General features: G+C 44.2%; 2 protein-coding genes across 3 annotated transcripts; both read right to left on the bottom strand.

Annotated features, from left to right (window-relative positions):
* Window positions 1-72: 72 nt before the first annotated feature.
* Window positions 73-7,461, bottom strand: ANKRD23 (ankyrin repeat domain 23). Its single transcript, XM_020984271.2, is given in 11 exon segments — window positions 73-2,085; window positions 2,187-2,285; window positions 2,512-2,610; window positions 2,819-2,917; window positions 3,035-3,133; window positions 3,273-3,398; window positions 3,529-3,579; window positions 3,582-3,665; window positions 3,966-4,112; window positions 5,966-6,001; window positions 7,429-7,461. Coding segments are annotated over 11 exon segments (969 nt in total). The 3' UTR covers window positions 73-1,989.
* Window positions 3,394-14,203, bottom strand: ANKRD39 (ankyrin repeat domain 39). 2 transcript variants are annotated; one of them, XR_002323962.2, is made up of 5 exons: window positions 13,761-14,203; window positions 11,944-12,047; window positions 8,664-8,867; window positions 7,877-8,200; window positions 3,394-3,642 (listed from the first exon to the last, which is right to left on the bottom strand). XR_002323962.2 is itself a non-coding variant. In XM_020984021.2 (4 exons), the coding sequence occupies exons 1-4, from the start codon at window positions 13,858-13,860 to the stop codon at window positions 8,057-8,059; spliced, it is 552 nt and encodes a 183-aa protein (XP_020839680.1). In that variant the 5' UTR covers window positions 13,861-14,203; the 3' UTR covers window positions 7,468-8,056. The 2 variants fall into 2 exon arrangements, 1 of the variants encoding a protein (XP_020839680.1); XM_020984021.2 differs by lacking the exon at window positions 3,394-3,642 and having other exon boundaries at window positions 7,468-8,200.
* Between the last annotated feature and the right edge of the window lie 1,691 nt (window positions 14,204-15,894).

Here is a 15,894-nt window from a genome sequence, read left to right on the forward strand (position 1 = left end):
TGCTGTAAAGTTTTTCTCCATCTTTTTTCTTTATCCTGCCCTCTTTCACATCACCATAGAATATAACCAGGCTACAAAAGAGAATCAGTTTTAATGAAAAACAACCCAAAAAAAAAAGGATCCATACAAAAATGTTTCATTTGTTCTTATTGCATTTTTCCATTTTCTGACTTTGGTGTAGTCACTGCCATAATCATATGTCAGAACTTATTCCTTCTGGCACCAGCCATGTAAGCTACATAGCCTGGAAGGCAAGGCCAGGAAGGTTTTATGGCCTCAACCTACAGGGGTGGTTTTTGTCTGTTGCTCTCATCCTTCGTGGAGGACACCCTAGCCTTAAAGCTCAAGGGGAGCAAGAGCCTAAAACAGAAAATTAGCAGCCACAGTGGCACTTGTCATGTTAAGGATATGTAATCCAGGCCTTCAACCTAGGCCTGGCCCAGAGCACTTAACAGGCTAAGGGAGGGGTCCTGTACCTTCTTTGGGCTTCCTCCTTCCCTTATCTTCTGTCAATGGGGCTAAAGTAAGGTTTTTGAAGATGAGGTCTCTGGTGATCCTAGGATCTCAGCCTGACCAGCAGTACTGGACCAGCAATATGTAGAAAGCAGAAACTTTAGTGGTAAGGATAGTAGAAACTCTCCTTAAGACTCCATCTACCAGTAACCACTAAGAAAGGTAATACAAAAAGAAAAGGTCTCAGTTAACCATTTTCAGTGTATAAAAAGAATATATGGAGAAAGTATCCAGGATGTATTATATACTCAGTTCCACTATGTTCTCTGCAGCCAGCCTTTTCTCCTATTGCCTTGGATCCTGAGAGTCCAGGCCTTACTATACATAAGATAGCAGGCATATTTCCTTCTGTGACAAGCAGGAGAGAGAGGTGGCACCACAACCATGGGGATCTACTTTAGGACCAAATTCCTACCTGCCATGTTACAGGGTAGCCTCAACCCTTGCAAGTACAGGCCACCACCCCAAGTATCTTGGGTGGGCCCCATAAGTAACCACAGAGCAAGAGACCACACACTAATACCCTGGCAAGAACAAAAAATAAACCAAATCATGTAAGTTCTGACCAAAGCCCAGGGGCAGAGAGAGATGATTCCTCGGGGGTGGGGGGAGGTCCTAGCCCTCATCTGTCAGTCTTAGAGGAATCTGGAGCAACCAGGTTGGTTGTGGACTTAAGAGAGTGGGTGTGCTGTTTTACAGATAGAATGAATAATCCCAGAACTTACTATATCACTGCAAAAGCCAACAACCATCTCAAGAATCCTTAAGACTGAAACTTTCTAAAGCCATACCATACCCCATCAGGATTGCTGCTAATGAGCATGAGCCCCTAGATAAGTTATGATACAGTTTAGGTCAGCCACAAGCTGAAGGGCACAACTCTCTGGTCCTGAGGCTTCTGAATAGCTTTTGTGGGACCATGGTTGATAGACCACCACATGGTTCCCATCTCCCCAGTCTTCACCTACCTAACTTCACCTTTGTGAGTATCTTAAACTTCACTACCACCCACAAAACTTAGAGCGTCCTCTCTCTCCTACCTTCTTTACGAATTTATAATCTCTTTACTGACCTAAACAGCTTGTCTCTGACCAACTCAAACCAAACAGGACACCCCTTAGAGTTACATGTACTTGACAATGTCCATCCCAAATCCTGACAGGATTTTTTTTTCTCATCATTGAGGTAGCTACCAGGGAAGGTGAAAGATTGAATTCAAGGGCAAGGAAAATAATCTGTACTGATATTCCTTACTATATAGATCACTAGGAATTGAGGGGAGGAGAGGGGTAAGAGACAAAAGGCCAAGGAATAAACCTTGCCTGGTACAGTAGAACAGCTCAATGGGACAAGGGAATAGACTTGGGAAAATCCCAACTTGTAGCTTGACCACCTGAGCTATCCCATAACTGATAGACAAAAGGGACAAAAGGGAAGGGGATGGAATGGTGGTAGCCTCTACAAGGTCTGTCATCATCAGCAACGAGTTCGGGGATGCCCAACATAGGCCCGTAATGTTTCTTGGATGCCTCTCTGCCAATCTCTTGCTAGCTGTACTGGTGTCATTGCCTCCTGAGAACAAAGGACAGTCACAAATAAAAACTTTTATTCTCCCCTGAAAATAAACCCCCCACATCTGAGTGAAAACTCCCTTGGCCAACTCTCATACTCACAGTATTACGAATACCCAGCTTGGCCCCATAGAGCAGCAACATCTTCATGGCCTTGTAACGGCCATGCCTTACTGCCTCATGTAAGGCTGTATCTCCCTCCTATAGGAACAGCATGTTAAGAGTTGGGCCCTCCCTTTATTCCATACCCTTTTTACTTTTCCTATCTCTCCCAACCAATTGAAATGGTGGTGAGAAGAAATAGTTCCCAACTATTGAACTCCACAAAGACAACAAGTGATGCCAATGAGCATCTAGCTCCTTGGATAATTCTTTTTTAGTCATAATATCCTCAGGTCACTCTCTATTATTAAGACAATTTTCCTACCTTATCTTGTGCATCAATTTTGGCCCCACAAGCAATAAGGTGTTCAAGACAGTCACAGTGTCCTGTTCGAACAGCCACATGCAAGGGTGTACTCCAAATCTAGACAGGGGCAAGTCCCATGTTAGGAATGTATTAATGCCAAACAGTTTACCTCACCCAAACACCTTGGCATATTAAACCCAATACACAAAATTTCCCCTTTCTCCATGCAAAGAAACTTTTTCATTGTAGGACTTGCCGCATCAACTCTCCAGCGCTGACACTCTTGGGTTAATAACACCTCTATATTCCCTGCCAAAACCTTTACCTTGTCCTGGGCATTGACTTCAGCCCCTTGGTTGAGCAGCTGTTTAAGGATCTCTAGGTGCCCTCCACGGCAGGCCCAAAACAAAGGTGTTCGGTCCAACTGTAAAAGAAAGTCCTAAGGTTTTCAGAAAGGACATCCTTAAGACCAACTTTTCCCAATTCAGCCTCACTGGAAGAAAGGAAATCCCCAATCTTCTAGCTCTTCCTCCCAACTTACCATGTCTCGACCATCAACTGTGGCCCCCGCCTTCCATAGTTTGTTCACAATCTGGCTGTGACCCTTCAGACTAGCCCAGTGTAAGGCTGTTCGGTGGAACTGGGTGTGGAGAGAGGAAATGGACATATGGATGGCTACCCTTCCAAGAGGTTTAGAACTAAGGAATTATGACTCCTTTGACAATTAGGTTTGAAATGTGTATCAAAGACTGTTATGTTCTCTTATTTCTCTACCCTACCATGTCATGGGCATCAGGGTCACCACCATCTGCCAGGTACTTGTCAATCAGGAGCTCTTGGTTTTCAACAGCTGCCTTCAGAAATGTCTCCAGGTCCACAGGCTGCAGCTGGGATGGAGGTTGCAGCTGGGGTAGACGAGATAAAATCAAGGATCATTTGAAATGGGCAAACGCTTTTAGTGTCAAGCCCAGACTGAAGTGTTCCTAGGGCTCCTTTAGGTACTTTTCCCACCATTCTTTGGTCTTCCCAACTCACCTCTACCAGGGGCTTAGGTGCCCTGGGGGGGACCCTCCGTTTCAGGCGCTTTTCCGCTTTTCTTTCTGCTGCCGCACCAAATTCTCTAAGTCAGCCAGACTGTCAAGCCTGAGCCTGGAATTGTTAAAAGCCTCGAGCTGAAATGGGGGGGAGGGGGGGGACAGGGATGGACGTATACATGTGGGATGAAAATGGTAGAAACTACTGGCAATGGAGAATAGTCAGCTATCAAAACTGATCCTGAAAACCTCTGAGGTCATCTGCTATAACTTAATTATGCCCTCCACTGTATACACCAGCATTACCTTAGCAGCTCTGCAGCCCTCCTCTCTCTCTCTCTCTCTCTCTCTCTCTCTCTCTCTCTCTCTCTCTCTCTCTCTCTCTCTCACACACACACACACACACACACACACACACACACACACACACTCACTCACTTTTTTCTTTTTTTCTTCCGCTAACTTTTGCCTCTCCAGGGCCACAGTTTCTTGGGGACCCAGTCCAGGGTCACCTTTCCAGCCTCCAGGATCAAGGACTCCATGTCTGATTCCCAGGACTTTGCCCTCAGCTCTCTCACCACTTATCTACGAGGAAAGGGCAGAAGAGGGTGTCAGGAGATTTCTGGAAGCCCTCTGAAAACAATTGCTCAGTACCTGCGCTTGAACCTGGTGAACCAGGGAGCCAGGATTCCCCTGGATTTGTGGTTAAGCTCAGAAAAGGGACAGGTTCTCACCAACTGCAGTGCTTCCTGAGGATCTGGGGAGTGGCTGACAGCCATATGCACTTGCACCTGTCCCTGCAGGGGGTCATAATCTTAGTTCTATTTATGCCACATTTGTCCCTGAAGTTGGGTAGGGTCATGTAAGGGGAGGAAAAATTTCCAACGCACTGAAGAGATGACAGCCCATCATCACCCAATCCCCAGCTTGCTATCAGGGGCAGACTGCCCTAGGGGCACAAGTGCAGATTCCTAGACTATTCCAGGAGACAAACTCATTCTTGTTTACTCCTTGCTGAGGGGCTGGGAACAGTGGGAAGGAAGGGATATAAAGATGAGACTCAGGGTCGGGGTAAAACAGCACTTTTAGAGCAGGCATTTTTTTTACTCCGGGTTATGGACCCTCTACTTTGCTCCTGGATCTGGTAAAGCTTGTGAATCCCTTCAGAATGTTTTTAAATGCATAAAGTAAAACACAGAGGATTACAAAGTAAACCAGTTATATTGAAAAACAAGTTCATGGACCTCAAGTTAAGAATCCCTGTCTTAGAAATTTCTTTATGGGTCTAGTTTCTGCACAAGTTGTGTTGACCTTTCAGTCACTCTAACTACACACTGTCTTAGTTGTCTCAGCCAAGAAGTAACTAGACTGGTGCTGACTGATAACATTGTTCACCCCACCCCCAACCCCCTTCCATAGCCATTACCCTGTGCTCCCAGGAAACTCCACTATGGCCCAGGAGTGAAGACAAGATCTTTGCGCACTGCTCCTAATACACAGCAGGCCTAGAAGCAAGGTGGGACTGGACTGACAGAAGAGCAGACTCATGGCTCTATCTCTGCAGTTATATATACAATAGTGGACAACTCATTTCATTTCTCTGGAGCTTAATTTGTTCATCTAAAAAATGAGGTCAACTAGATGCTCTCGAAGGCCCTTTCCTACTCTAGAACACTTTCCTACAACCTAGGGTAGAGTCATTACCATTTCTACAACAACAATCAGGAATCTGGCTCTAGACAGGACACCACTCTGGCTTGACACGTTTGCCAGAAGGGCTGAGACATCCCCAGTCCTCCTAATCCTAACGATCCATGGCAGAACTCCCCAAAAAATCAGAGGTCTATACACATGATACCCTAACAACTCTATCCCCACAAACACCACATTCTATCTTCCACACACTGGAACTGAGATAACAAACTTTGGGGAAGGGATAGGGCTTGAGCAATTCATGGCTCTTAAAAGTCCTCACTTCTCACAAACGAAGGAATAGCCTTCTGAATTAAACACAGCTAGGCAATCAGGAGGGCTAGCTGTAGGGCAGGTCTGCACAACGTGTGGCCCGGGGGCGCTTATGCCAAATGAGTTAGGTGGCCTGCAGAAGAAAACATCCTTTGTATGGAGGGGCAGTCCTTTGCCTGGTGGACAGTAAGTGGCAGCCACAGATTGTGTAGGCCTGTTGTCTAGCGACACACAGTGAGGACTTTAGAACAGGAGCAGATCAGGAAAAATGGGAAAGTACAAAGTAATTGCCAGCTTAGTTAGTATTAATATTCTGAAATATTCTGGCTGCTACCTAAACTCTAGTTCAACAACAAAACTTCTCTGAGACAAAAGTATAAATAGTAAATTCTGGGATTCCCTACATGAAACTCTCATTTTAAGATGTAAAAAAAAATATGAGAGCTTCCCATTTTCCATAGCCCCCAGCTTACCAATTGCTGAATGCTGATGAAATCCACGGTCCCCCCCTGATCTTCACTCCCCCACTATGGCTAGCTGAGCGGCAGTTTGCTTTTTATATCAGCACTGCTGCCACAGAGATAGAGGGCACAGAAAGAGCCCAGTTTGGAGCCAGGGATGAAGCCAAGGCTCACAGGGTCAGAGATAGTTAAGTGGTTCTGTAACTAACTAAAATACCGGCCTTGAAATAGGACCCAGCTAAGGCCAGGATACGGTGTTGTTATGAGCTGAGTCAGTCGTATCCCATTACTCCCTGACACCTTCTATGTGGCGTCTTTAAATACTGGCAAATCAATCTTAGCAGAGATGACCCTGGGGAGTCTAGCCCAAGTGTATGAGTGTAAGTGTAGCAGGACCATAATTTCAAACGATCATCCAGCAAGCCCGGATTTAAACAGAGGAGTGGTCACAAGGTCTAAGCTTATAGTCCCCATGTTATTCTACAGCAGCATAAATGCCAAAAGGAGTGTGAAAATAAACACCATATTTGCCAAGAAAGAGGTAGGATTCTGTGCCTTTGATGAACTATCTGTAGATACAATAGGGTGTTCAGCAAAGGCCTGGTAAACCCAGAAGTGTCACCTTGAGAGAAAACTAACTTCATCCAATGACTGACCAAGGCACTCTATTCCCCACTGCCTGATAATTCCATTAACTCTCTTTCCAACATCTCCCTACTTTTCTTCTCCTGTAAATCATGAATTTTGAATTTCTTAAGCTAAATGTACACAAGCCAAGCGTAACCCATCACCAACTGTACTCATTCCAAAAAAAGGATGATAACCCCAGACACAAACTCTAGACACACAGCACCCTGTCAATCGCTAAATCATTAGGTTATGGAGCGAGCACTTTGTTTTCCTTTATTAAAAATGTTAAGCCTATATTCATAGGAATAGGCAGCAAGAATTGAGCTCCCCAACCAATTTAAAGTAGGTCTTTGCATGGCCTCTGTCCATGAACAGGAACCTTTTTCTCATAATTGGACCAAGTGAAGCTGTAGCTTGTAAAGAGTCCTCTTCCTGTTACGTATTCCCAACCACAAAATCCAATTCCATACTTTTCTTCCCTGATTCCCCTGAAATAAGCTGTGCCTATTTCTCTTAAAGGTAGTCCAACTCTTTATCTGGCTGGTTAAAATCCTGACCTTCAATGGAAAGATGATTCCATAACCAGACCAACAGAGGACTGCAAAGCGCGGGGCGGGGGGGGGAGACAGCAAACTAAAGTTCTTAAGATTGAGTGACCAAGGGAGATTCACTGAGCAAGGAGTTAAAAGATGGATTTAGAGCTGGAAGAGAACTTTGACATCATCTTGTCTAACCAGCTCATCTACGGATGACAAAAGTAGTCATGGGGCTGAGATTTAAACCCAGATTCTGACTCCAAATCCAGCACTCTCTCCACTATACCAAGCTGCTTGTTGAATTCTCACCCAAGTCAAGTAGTCCAAAATGAGCAACACCATCAGAGCTATTTTCCTTGCAAGTGCTTTAATGCTTTAATGTCCAAGCGACCCAATGCCTTGGGATTTTCTTTAACCTACTAACACTTTGCTTCCTGGTAGTTTTGACAGATTTTAGATGATTTCTTGCCTTCAGTTTTAAGGGCACTAAAGAGTTGTTTATGACTGCCAGCAAAATACTAAAGTAAAAATAAGTCTGACTCTATTTTTCATTATTTGCCCCATAACAAGATTAACTCACTGGGTTATCAGGGTATTAGAGGAGAAGAATATTTTACTCTAAGAAAAAGGGTTGTTCTGCGGTGTGGGACAGAAGCTGTTTCCCCCTTAAGAATTATCTGGTCATTGGTACCGACTCTTAACTAGGGAAATAGCTTGGCTAGGCATTTCCACATGTGCTAATTTAGAATATGATCACCTGTCAGGCTTGAGCGCCTACACCAAGTTCCCCTCCTGGCCTGGGCAGTGACCTCTCTCAGGACGATCCTATTTCTTTTGTCCAGTCTCACAAGCCCTGAGTTTCGGTTTCCCACTCTGTAGAATGCAGGGGTAGAGGATCCAGATTCCAGAATTGTTGCTGAGACAGGAATCTGGTTATTCAGCTAGCAAGCAGGTCTCGAAGGTCACTGTTGCAAGGCAGTAAGTCACATGCTAACCGGGCCTTTCGGTCTCGAACAGCTTTCAAAGCTGGGCTATGCTGCAGCAGGAGGCAACACAGATCCAAGTGACCTCTCTCAGCAGCCTGTGAAGGAAAACAACCATCAGGAGGAGAAAGAGGGAATCAAAGTTCTCCTAAGGCATACTAAATCAGCTCTGACATTTCTTCCCTGAGGTTTCTCCATTGCTGTGCCCCGAAGCCCCAACAGAACTACCTTATCTCATAAAAGACAGTCACTATTCTAATGTCTTGGAAATAAAATGACTTTCAGTTTGATTCTTTCTGGTTTGATTTTCCCATCAAAGAGCCAGGGATAAAAGGCAAATTCTGACAATGGTATAGACTGCTTTATGGATTACCTGTCTTGGTTCTAAAGCCATTGCTTCATTACTACCTTGTTTGTCACTATCCCAAAGGGAGACCTGTTGAAAAAAGCCAATTCCTAGCTACTAGTTATCATCCCTACCTGATTTAACTATTCATGACACAGATCCCTCCTTCCCTCATTCCAATTAATTAGCAAGTATGTTTGAAAACTGATATATACCTTGTGTAGGCTAGTCATTCCATCATCATCTGCCACACCTGGATTGGCTCCATGGGACAGCAGTAGTCGAACCACTTCAGTATGCCCACAATAGCTGGCTCGGTGTAAAGCTGTTGCACCCCCATGTGTCTGAGCATCACACTTGGCTCCACTCTCCAAGAGGAACTGGCACACAGCATAGTGCCCATTTCGACTGGCATAGTGCTATAGGCAATCAAATCAATGGAAATCAGAACTGGGATTTACCCTTAAGCCTAAGAGCCAACTCTGAAGGAAGAGAAAGATAGGAATAAAGGAGTAAAAGGCCAAATATTCATCTGTTTTTATTCAGTTTTATTTTATTTTCAGTTCCAAATTCTCTCCTTCCTCCCCCTCCCCTACCAAATGAAAAACAAAACTCATCACAAATGTATGTAGTCATGCAAAACAAATTCCTGAATCATACATGTCCAAAAATAAAAAGGAAAGAAAAGAAAAATATCCTTCAATCTGTACTCTTAAGTCCATCACTTCTCTATCTAAAGGAGGAAAGCACATTTCATCATAAGTCCTTTGGAACTATGGTTGTTAACCATGTTAATCACAGTTACTAAGTCTTTCAGAGATAACTGTTTTTATGATATTGTTGTTACTGCATAAATTGTTTCCCTGATTCTGCTTTTTTTTGCATCAGTTCATGTAAGTCTTCCCAGGTTTTTCTGAAACCATGCCCACCATGATTTCTTACAGCACAATAGTATTCCATCACATTCTCATACTTGTTTGGCCACTCTCCAACTGATTAACAACTCTTTGCCATCACAAACAGGGCTGCTATCATATTTTTGTATATGAATCGTTTTCCTCTTTCTCTGATCTTTTTGGGGGTGTGCTTCTTTTGACTCTTATGTTTGCACATCAGATTTTTTCATCAAGAATGCTTTGAAAACCTCTATTTTGTTAAAGATCCATTCTCCCCCTCCCATTGTAAGATTATACTGTTTTACTGGGTAGGTTACTCTTGGCTATAAGCCTAGATCCTTTACACTTACAGAGGTTCCCAAACTTATTTGGCCTACTGCACCTATTTTTTAAAAAAAATTACTCAGCACCCCCCCAATCTACCTTCTTTAATCCTTTAATGCTTTAAAAATTTTTTTATTTCAAACTACTACCATGATGCTCCCCCTCCCCAATTGTTCCAGCACCACCCCCGTTTTCCAGGGTATTCCAAGCTCTCCATTCCTTCAATGTAGTGGTTGCCAAATTTTGTGTGATCCTGACTGTGGCTCCTCAGTACTTGAATTGTTTCTTTCTGGCTACTTGCAATGTTTTCTCCTTAACCCAGGAGCTCTGGATTTTGGCTATAATATTCCTGAGAATTTTCATTTGGGAATTTCAGGAGGTGGCCAATGGCTTCTTTCCATTTTCCACTGTGGCCTCTGGTTTTAAGATATTTGGGTAGTTTGATTTCATGATTTCTTAAAGTATGATGTTTAGGTTCTTTTTTTATTCCTAGCTTTCAGAGTCCAATGATTCTTTTTTTTTTTGGGGGGGGTTAGACAATGGGGTGAAGTGACTTGCCCAGGGTCACACAGCTAGACAGTGTTATGTGTCTGAGGCCAGATTTGAACTCAGATCCTCCTGACTCCAGGGCCAGTGCTCTATCCATAGTCTAATGATTCTTAAGTTAACTCTCCTTGATCTGTTTTCTAGGTTAGTTGCTTTTTTATTTTTTTTTTTAGGCAATCAGGATTAAGTGACTTGCCCAGGGTCACACAGCTACTAAGTGTCAAGTGTTTGGTCTGAGGCCAGATTTGAACTCAGGTCCTCCTGACTTCAGGGCAGGTGCTCTATCCACTGCGCCACCTAGCTTAGTTGTTTTTCCAATGAGATAGTTCACATTTTCTTCAATTTTTTTCAGATTTTTGACTGTTTTATTTTATTTTGACTATTTTTGATTGTTTTTCCATTTGGCCAATTCTAATTTTCAAGGAATTGTTTTCTTTGGTAAGGTGTTTTTTTTTTACTGGTTTTTCCAAGCTGTTAAGTCTCTTTTAATATCTTTCTTCCATAGCTCTCATTTATTTTTTTAAAATCATCTTTAGCTCTTTTTTTTAACTTTTAATTCTTCTGGGAATTCTTGTTGGACTTATGGGTAAGCCACATTTTTCTTGGAAGCTTTGCTTGCAGTTGTTGTCAAGTAATTCTTTTTCTTTTTTGTGTCTTGAATTTCCTGTTATAATAGTAGTTCTTTATGGTGGAGGATTCTTTTTTTATTAACTCATTCTTCCAGCTTACTTCTTGACTTCAGGCTTTACGATAGTGCTGGGCTCTACACTCCTGGGGATGTCTGACCTGCACTTCTATTCTTTTAAATCCTTCCGTTGTTTTCACAGCTCAGTCTGAGAACCTTCAAGTTTTCAGTGCTCTCAAAGTGATAATCCTGGGGAGAGATCTGTTCACTGCTGTCCTAGTCTGAGCTCTTCAATTTCCTGACTTACATTTGAGTCTGTTGGCTTGTGTATGGTTAAGAGTTTCAGAAGACTATTATCAGACTCAGTTACTATTAGCTCACTGGGAAATTCTGCAGGTATGGAGCAACTAAACTGCCAACTCCCTTTTCATCTGGGACTCTTGCCCTAGTTATTCCAGTGCAGGCTTAGCTTCTGGGCTAAAGGCTACACCTGACTTTCTTCTATGTTCTTGGGACCAGACACATACAGCTAGTTTTCCAGAACTTGTTCCTTATTCAGTGCACGAGGCCCATGTTCTTGACAGATTTTCCCTGTCCTGAATCTATGACCAGAAGCTAGGTAATAGGTGACACAGCTGCCAGATGGCACACATTTTTGCACCTAGTACTAATTATGAGATCTCCTTTCTGTCCCTGGATCTCAGAATGCTTCCTACTACCACCATTCAAGCTCCTAGCCAGCCCCCATTCCCAGTGTCTGCACACTTCTCCAAAGCTGACCTGGGCTGGAAAAATGATTCACTGTGACTTTTTCTTGGCTTTCTCATTCAGAATGTGGACTGGTGTGTTTTCTAGATTGGTGTAGAGAAGGCATAGTAGCAAGCTAGGCTCAATTACTTCCTCTTACTCCACTATCTTAACTGTGTCTCCTTGAATTATTTTTAAACAACTCTCTTCCATCTAGTGAGTCCTTTTGCGCTGATTTTACATCCCTTCTCTACAGTTGCCATTCTTCCCTTAATTCAAGCCTCTCCTCTTGCCTTGTCCAAATCTAGAACCTAAGGTGATTATTTCTCCTCAAACTCTTTAAGATGTCAAATTTACCAAGGCAGTGTATCCAGAAGGATCAGGTTGACTGGGGTCTGTTTCCTTCTGAATGAAATGTTTCACCTGTCCTAGGTCTCCATTCAGTGCTGCTGACCAGATCCCTGTGAAAAGAGTTTTAGAGCATGAGACATATGGATTTCATTCTTGCCACTCTCCAAGGCCAGTTACCTTTTGACCTTCAAGTTCTAGATTTAAAGCCTAAGGCCTAGATTTTGTTTATTATATTATATCTTGCAGGGGGAGGCAAGGAGCATAGAGGCAGAACTTGAGAGAAACTGCTCCAGTCTTTACACAGTGATTTTAATTCCACTCTTTAATATCTGAATAATCAAATTTATTATAAAGCAATAAAATAAAAGTTTAACAACAGGAGTTTAGATATGAAAAGGCCCTTATGAAACTTATAGTCTAGTAAGGGAAAAAACCCAAGTGTACTTTTACAACCCCTCTAGGGTCAATGCCTTGTCACAGCAGAGGGGCTTGCATACTCAATAAAACTATAAGCTATACTGTGCTGGGTTACCCAAGTCTGAACAGGTCACAGTGAAGAGTTCTGAAAAAGACGACCCACTGGAGAAGGAAATAGCAAATCACTCCAGTATCTTTGCCAAGAAAACCCTATGGACAATCTATGGTCCAAGGAGTCATGAAGAGTCAGCCAAAACCAAACAACACTTTTACCATCCCTTCAGATGAGACCCAAAGGTAAAATCAGGGCATGGTTACAGGGCATTCATAGGCATCATAGCAGGTTAAAACTAGAAGGGACCTAAATTTGTGGCGCCCCCCCAACCTAGCCACCTCATTGTAGAAAGGAGGAAACGGAGGTCCAGAAAAGTGACTTGTTCAAGGTCTCAGAGTAAGTGGTGGAAAAAGGATTTGAATCTCCTTGCCTGTCATATCAGTCTTCTCTCCACCACATTAGGCTATCTTTCCTGTTATGGCCCACATGGAAGGGACAATGCCTTCCTCTCCCCCTCCCAACCCTCTCACCTCAAAAACAGAACAGTACCTGGGCAAGTCACTTAACCCTGACTGCCTCACCAAAAAAAAAAAAAGAAAAAAAACAGAACACTAGAATGGTAAAAATAACTAAAGCTATACATATACATATACACACATATATATACATGGAGTTACTGAACCAGGCTATATATACACATACACCCTGCATACACATACACGTGTGTACATACACATCTACACACATATGTACACATACACACATATACATAGGACACACACATATATATATATAAATGAGTCTGTGTAAATTTTTAATCCCTCCAGCTATTATTGTTCCCTCCCCCACAATAAGCTCCTAGAAAGCAGGGACAACTTATTTTTGTCTTTGTATCCCCCAAGCGGGGCACAGTGCCCGGTACATTAGGTAGGTGCTTAATAAAGTGTTTGATAAATTGAAATGTCTGGATTTAATCGAACCCACATTTAGCAGACGCCTGCCCACGTGCCGGTACTGCTCAGAGCTCAGACCTCTGCCCCTGAACAACCTGGGGGGGGCGGCGGAGACGAGGTCGACGAGGACTGAGGTCCCTCCACCTCGAATCCCTATGCTTCCTCCTCTGCTATACAGAAAAAAATACATATTAAAAAAAACTTTTAAATCCCTTTCTAGCGTTGGTAGGATGCCAGAGAAGCTGGTCCCGCAGACAGCAGATGCAGAGGATGCAGACAGTGTGAGGATGAAGGACTGGAACTGTCCCTCAATTCCACACATCCCGGGCCTGCCCGAGAGCCCCGCGGCCTCCCACTGCAGACTCGAGCGCAGCGCCCTCGCTCTTGCCCCTCCCCACCTCTCTCGAAGTCCATCTCTTCCAGGGACTGCTGCACGCTGGGCACGGCGCTCTGGTGAGAGCAACAGGAGGCGTCCCCGCAGGTCCGCGGCGCCGCCATGTCCTCACGAGGCAGCTCACTCTGAGGCAGCTCACCCTAAGGCAGCTACCAAGCTGCCCCAGGGGAGAAAAGTGGGGAATGGGAGCGCCTTGCGTCACGCTGCGTCGGGACGCGTACGTCACGACTGCGTCATCGCGTCCTACCGCCCCTTGTCCCCCGGAGCTCACGCTGTTGACTGTTAGTCGCCAAGGTAGTTTTCCGGCAGTACTCAGACAGGGACATGCGCAGGTAGCCGGAGCGCTAGCCTGCTGAGGCTTGAGGTAACGACTCTTCCGCTTTCCCAGCCCGGACCCCACACTTTCTACAGTAGGTGCGCTGGGCAGCCAGCTGCCATCTTATCGTCCGATGCCAGTCTTGGACGACCAATCGGAAGGCGAAGGTTTGGCCCCGTGAGCCAATCAAAGGGGAGAAGAAGGGCGGGACGTGGGGGACCCGAGGCGCTGTGTCCGGCAGAGGGCGTGCTAGGATCGTCAGTGGCGGGAAGGGGCGTGACCTGACTGGGAGAGAGCGGGAGGGGCGGGGAGGCTCCGGTCAGGACTGCGCCTGCGCTTGCGAGCAATTGCGAGCCTGCTCCAGCTCTAGGGATGTGCTTATCGGACAGGGCCCCAGGCTGGACGGCGAGAATGTCTGCAGAGGCACAGTCGGCACACCCTAACCCTTACGTGCCCAAGACCACCATGGGATCGCTACTGTCCTAGTAATGATAATCTCACAGGCCCCTTCCAGCTCTACGAATGAGGCCTGCTGCCGGGTACTTGTGATAGGAGACTACGCATGTACAGGCCGGTCAGCAAGCATTTATTAAGCGCCTCCTGTGTGTAAGTGCTGTGCCAAGCACTGGGGCTATAGAGAAAGACAAAAACAGCCTTACTTTCTAGGAGCTTGCAGTCTAATGGAGTAAAGATGCAAAAAGCTAGATACATACCAGGTATTAAGTATACCTGTTAAATTGGAGATAATCTGAGGGAAGGCATTAGTATTAAGGGGGACTTCAAGTCTATGAGAGAGGCAATACTAGTGTAATTATTCCCATTTTATAGGTAATAGTAGGTTGCATCTGTATATCCTTTAAGGTTTGCACAGCACTTTGCATACATTGTCTCCTTTTACAGGTGTGGGGGGTTGATCACTTTACACCTTATCATTTTATGGAGGCACTCTAGGACATGGTGGAAAGAGCACTTGGTATCTTGCCTCTGAGGTTGGTCACCTGTGGGACCTTGTATTGGGGCTCAAATTATATGACTGCTAAGGCCCTTTCCATTGCTAAAACGATGATCCACCAAATTTGTCACTTTTAAGCCCTCTGGGCCTTAGTTGCCTTATCTGTAAAAGGAGTGTTCTATCACTTACCTCTCAGTGAATTATAGTCCCCTTATCCCCAAAGCCCACAAAGGGGAAGCTAAGTGAGATAACTGTCCAAGATGTCAAAATTCTGCCTGTTCTCAAAAAATGGTATTCCTTTGTGCTAGCTAATAGCTGAGGTCTAGGGAACCCCAGATCCTCTTACAAAGACTTACCACAGTCTGCCCCCTAGCAGCTTTTCATGGTCTTATGTCAAACTGCTACCCTACAGAACCCTCTGGAGTAATTTTCAAACATGAAATTTGCCTTTCCTGTTTTTGGGTACCTTTGCCCAAGCTGTTCCCTTAGGAACATGTCTTCCTTTCCTCCCACTCACTTTTAATATTTCACCTATCAAAATCCCTCCTGTTTCTATTAAGGCTTGCTCTCCATCCAGCTTTCACTCCTCACTTCTTAGATCTACTTTAAACTGCTCAGTAGTTAGGTGTGTACATGTGATCTCCACAACTACATTGAAAGGTAGGGCATGTCACACTCTTAAGTATATATATTTCTTCCCTGCAATCAGTCTTAAAATACCCTATACATAGTAGGCACTCAATAAATTAAATTCCTATTAAGTATTTGTTAAATGAACTGAGTAACTTGACTTCCTTAATACCCACTCTCTCGATTACATTTAATAGGGATTTTTTTTTTCTGAACTCCTGAATTTGTACTGGGGAGGGG

The sequence above is a fragment of the Phascolarctos cinereus genome, unplaced genomic scaffold (assembly GCF_003287225.1).
Source record: "Phascolarctos cinereus isolate Bilbo 61053 unplaced genomic scaffold, phaCin_HiC Scaffold_2;HRSCAF=192, whole genome shotgun sequence".
Lineage (NCBI taxonomy): Eukaryota > Metazoa > Chordata > Mammalia > Diprotodontia > Phascolarctidae > Phascolarctos > Phascolarctos cinereus.

Excerpts from the sequence above, each read along its gene's own strand:
- ANKRD39 (XM_020984021.2), bottom strand. The coding sequence starts at position 13,860 with ATGGCGGCGCCGCGGACCTGCGGGGACGCCTCCTGTTGCTCTCACCAG. Across the intron at positions 12,048-13,760 it reads AGAGATGGACTTCGAGAGAG|GGATCTGGTCAGCAGCACTG; the intron begins GTGGGGAGGGGC and ends CTCTTTTCACAG. Across the intron at positions 8,868-11,943 it reads CTTCTGGATACACTGCCTTG|CACTATGCCAGTCGAAATGG; the intron begins GTAAATTTGACA and ends GATTGCCTATAG.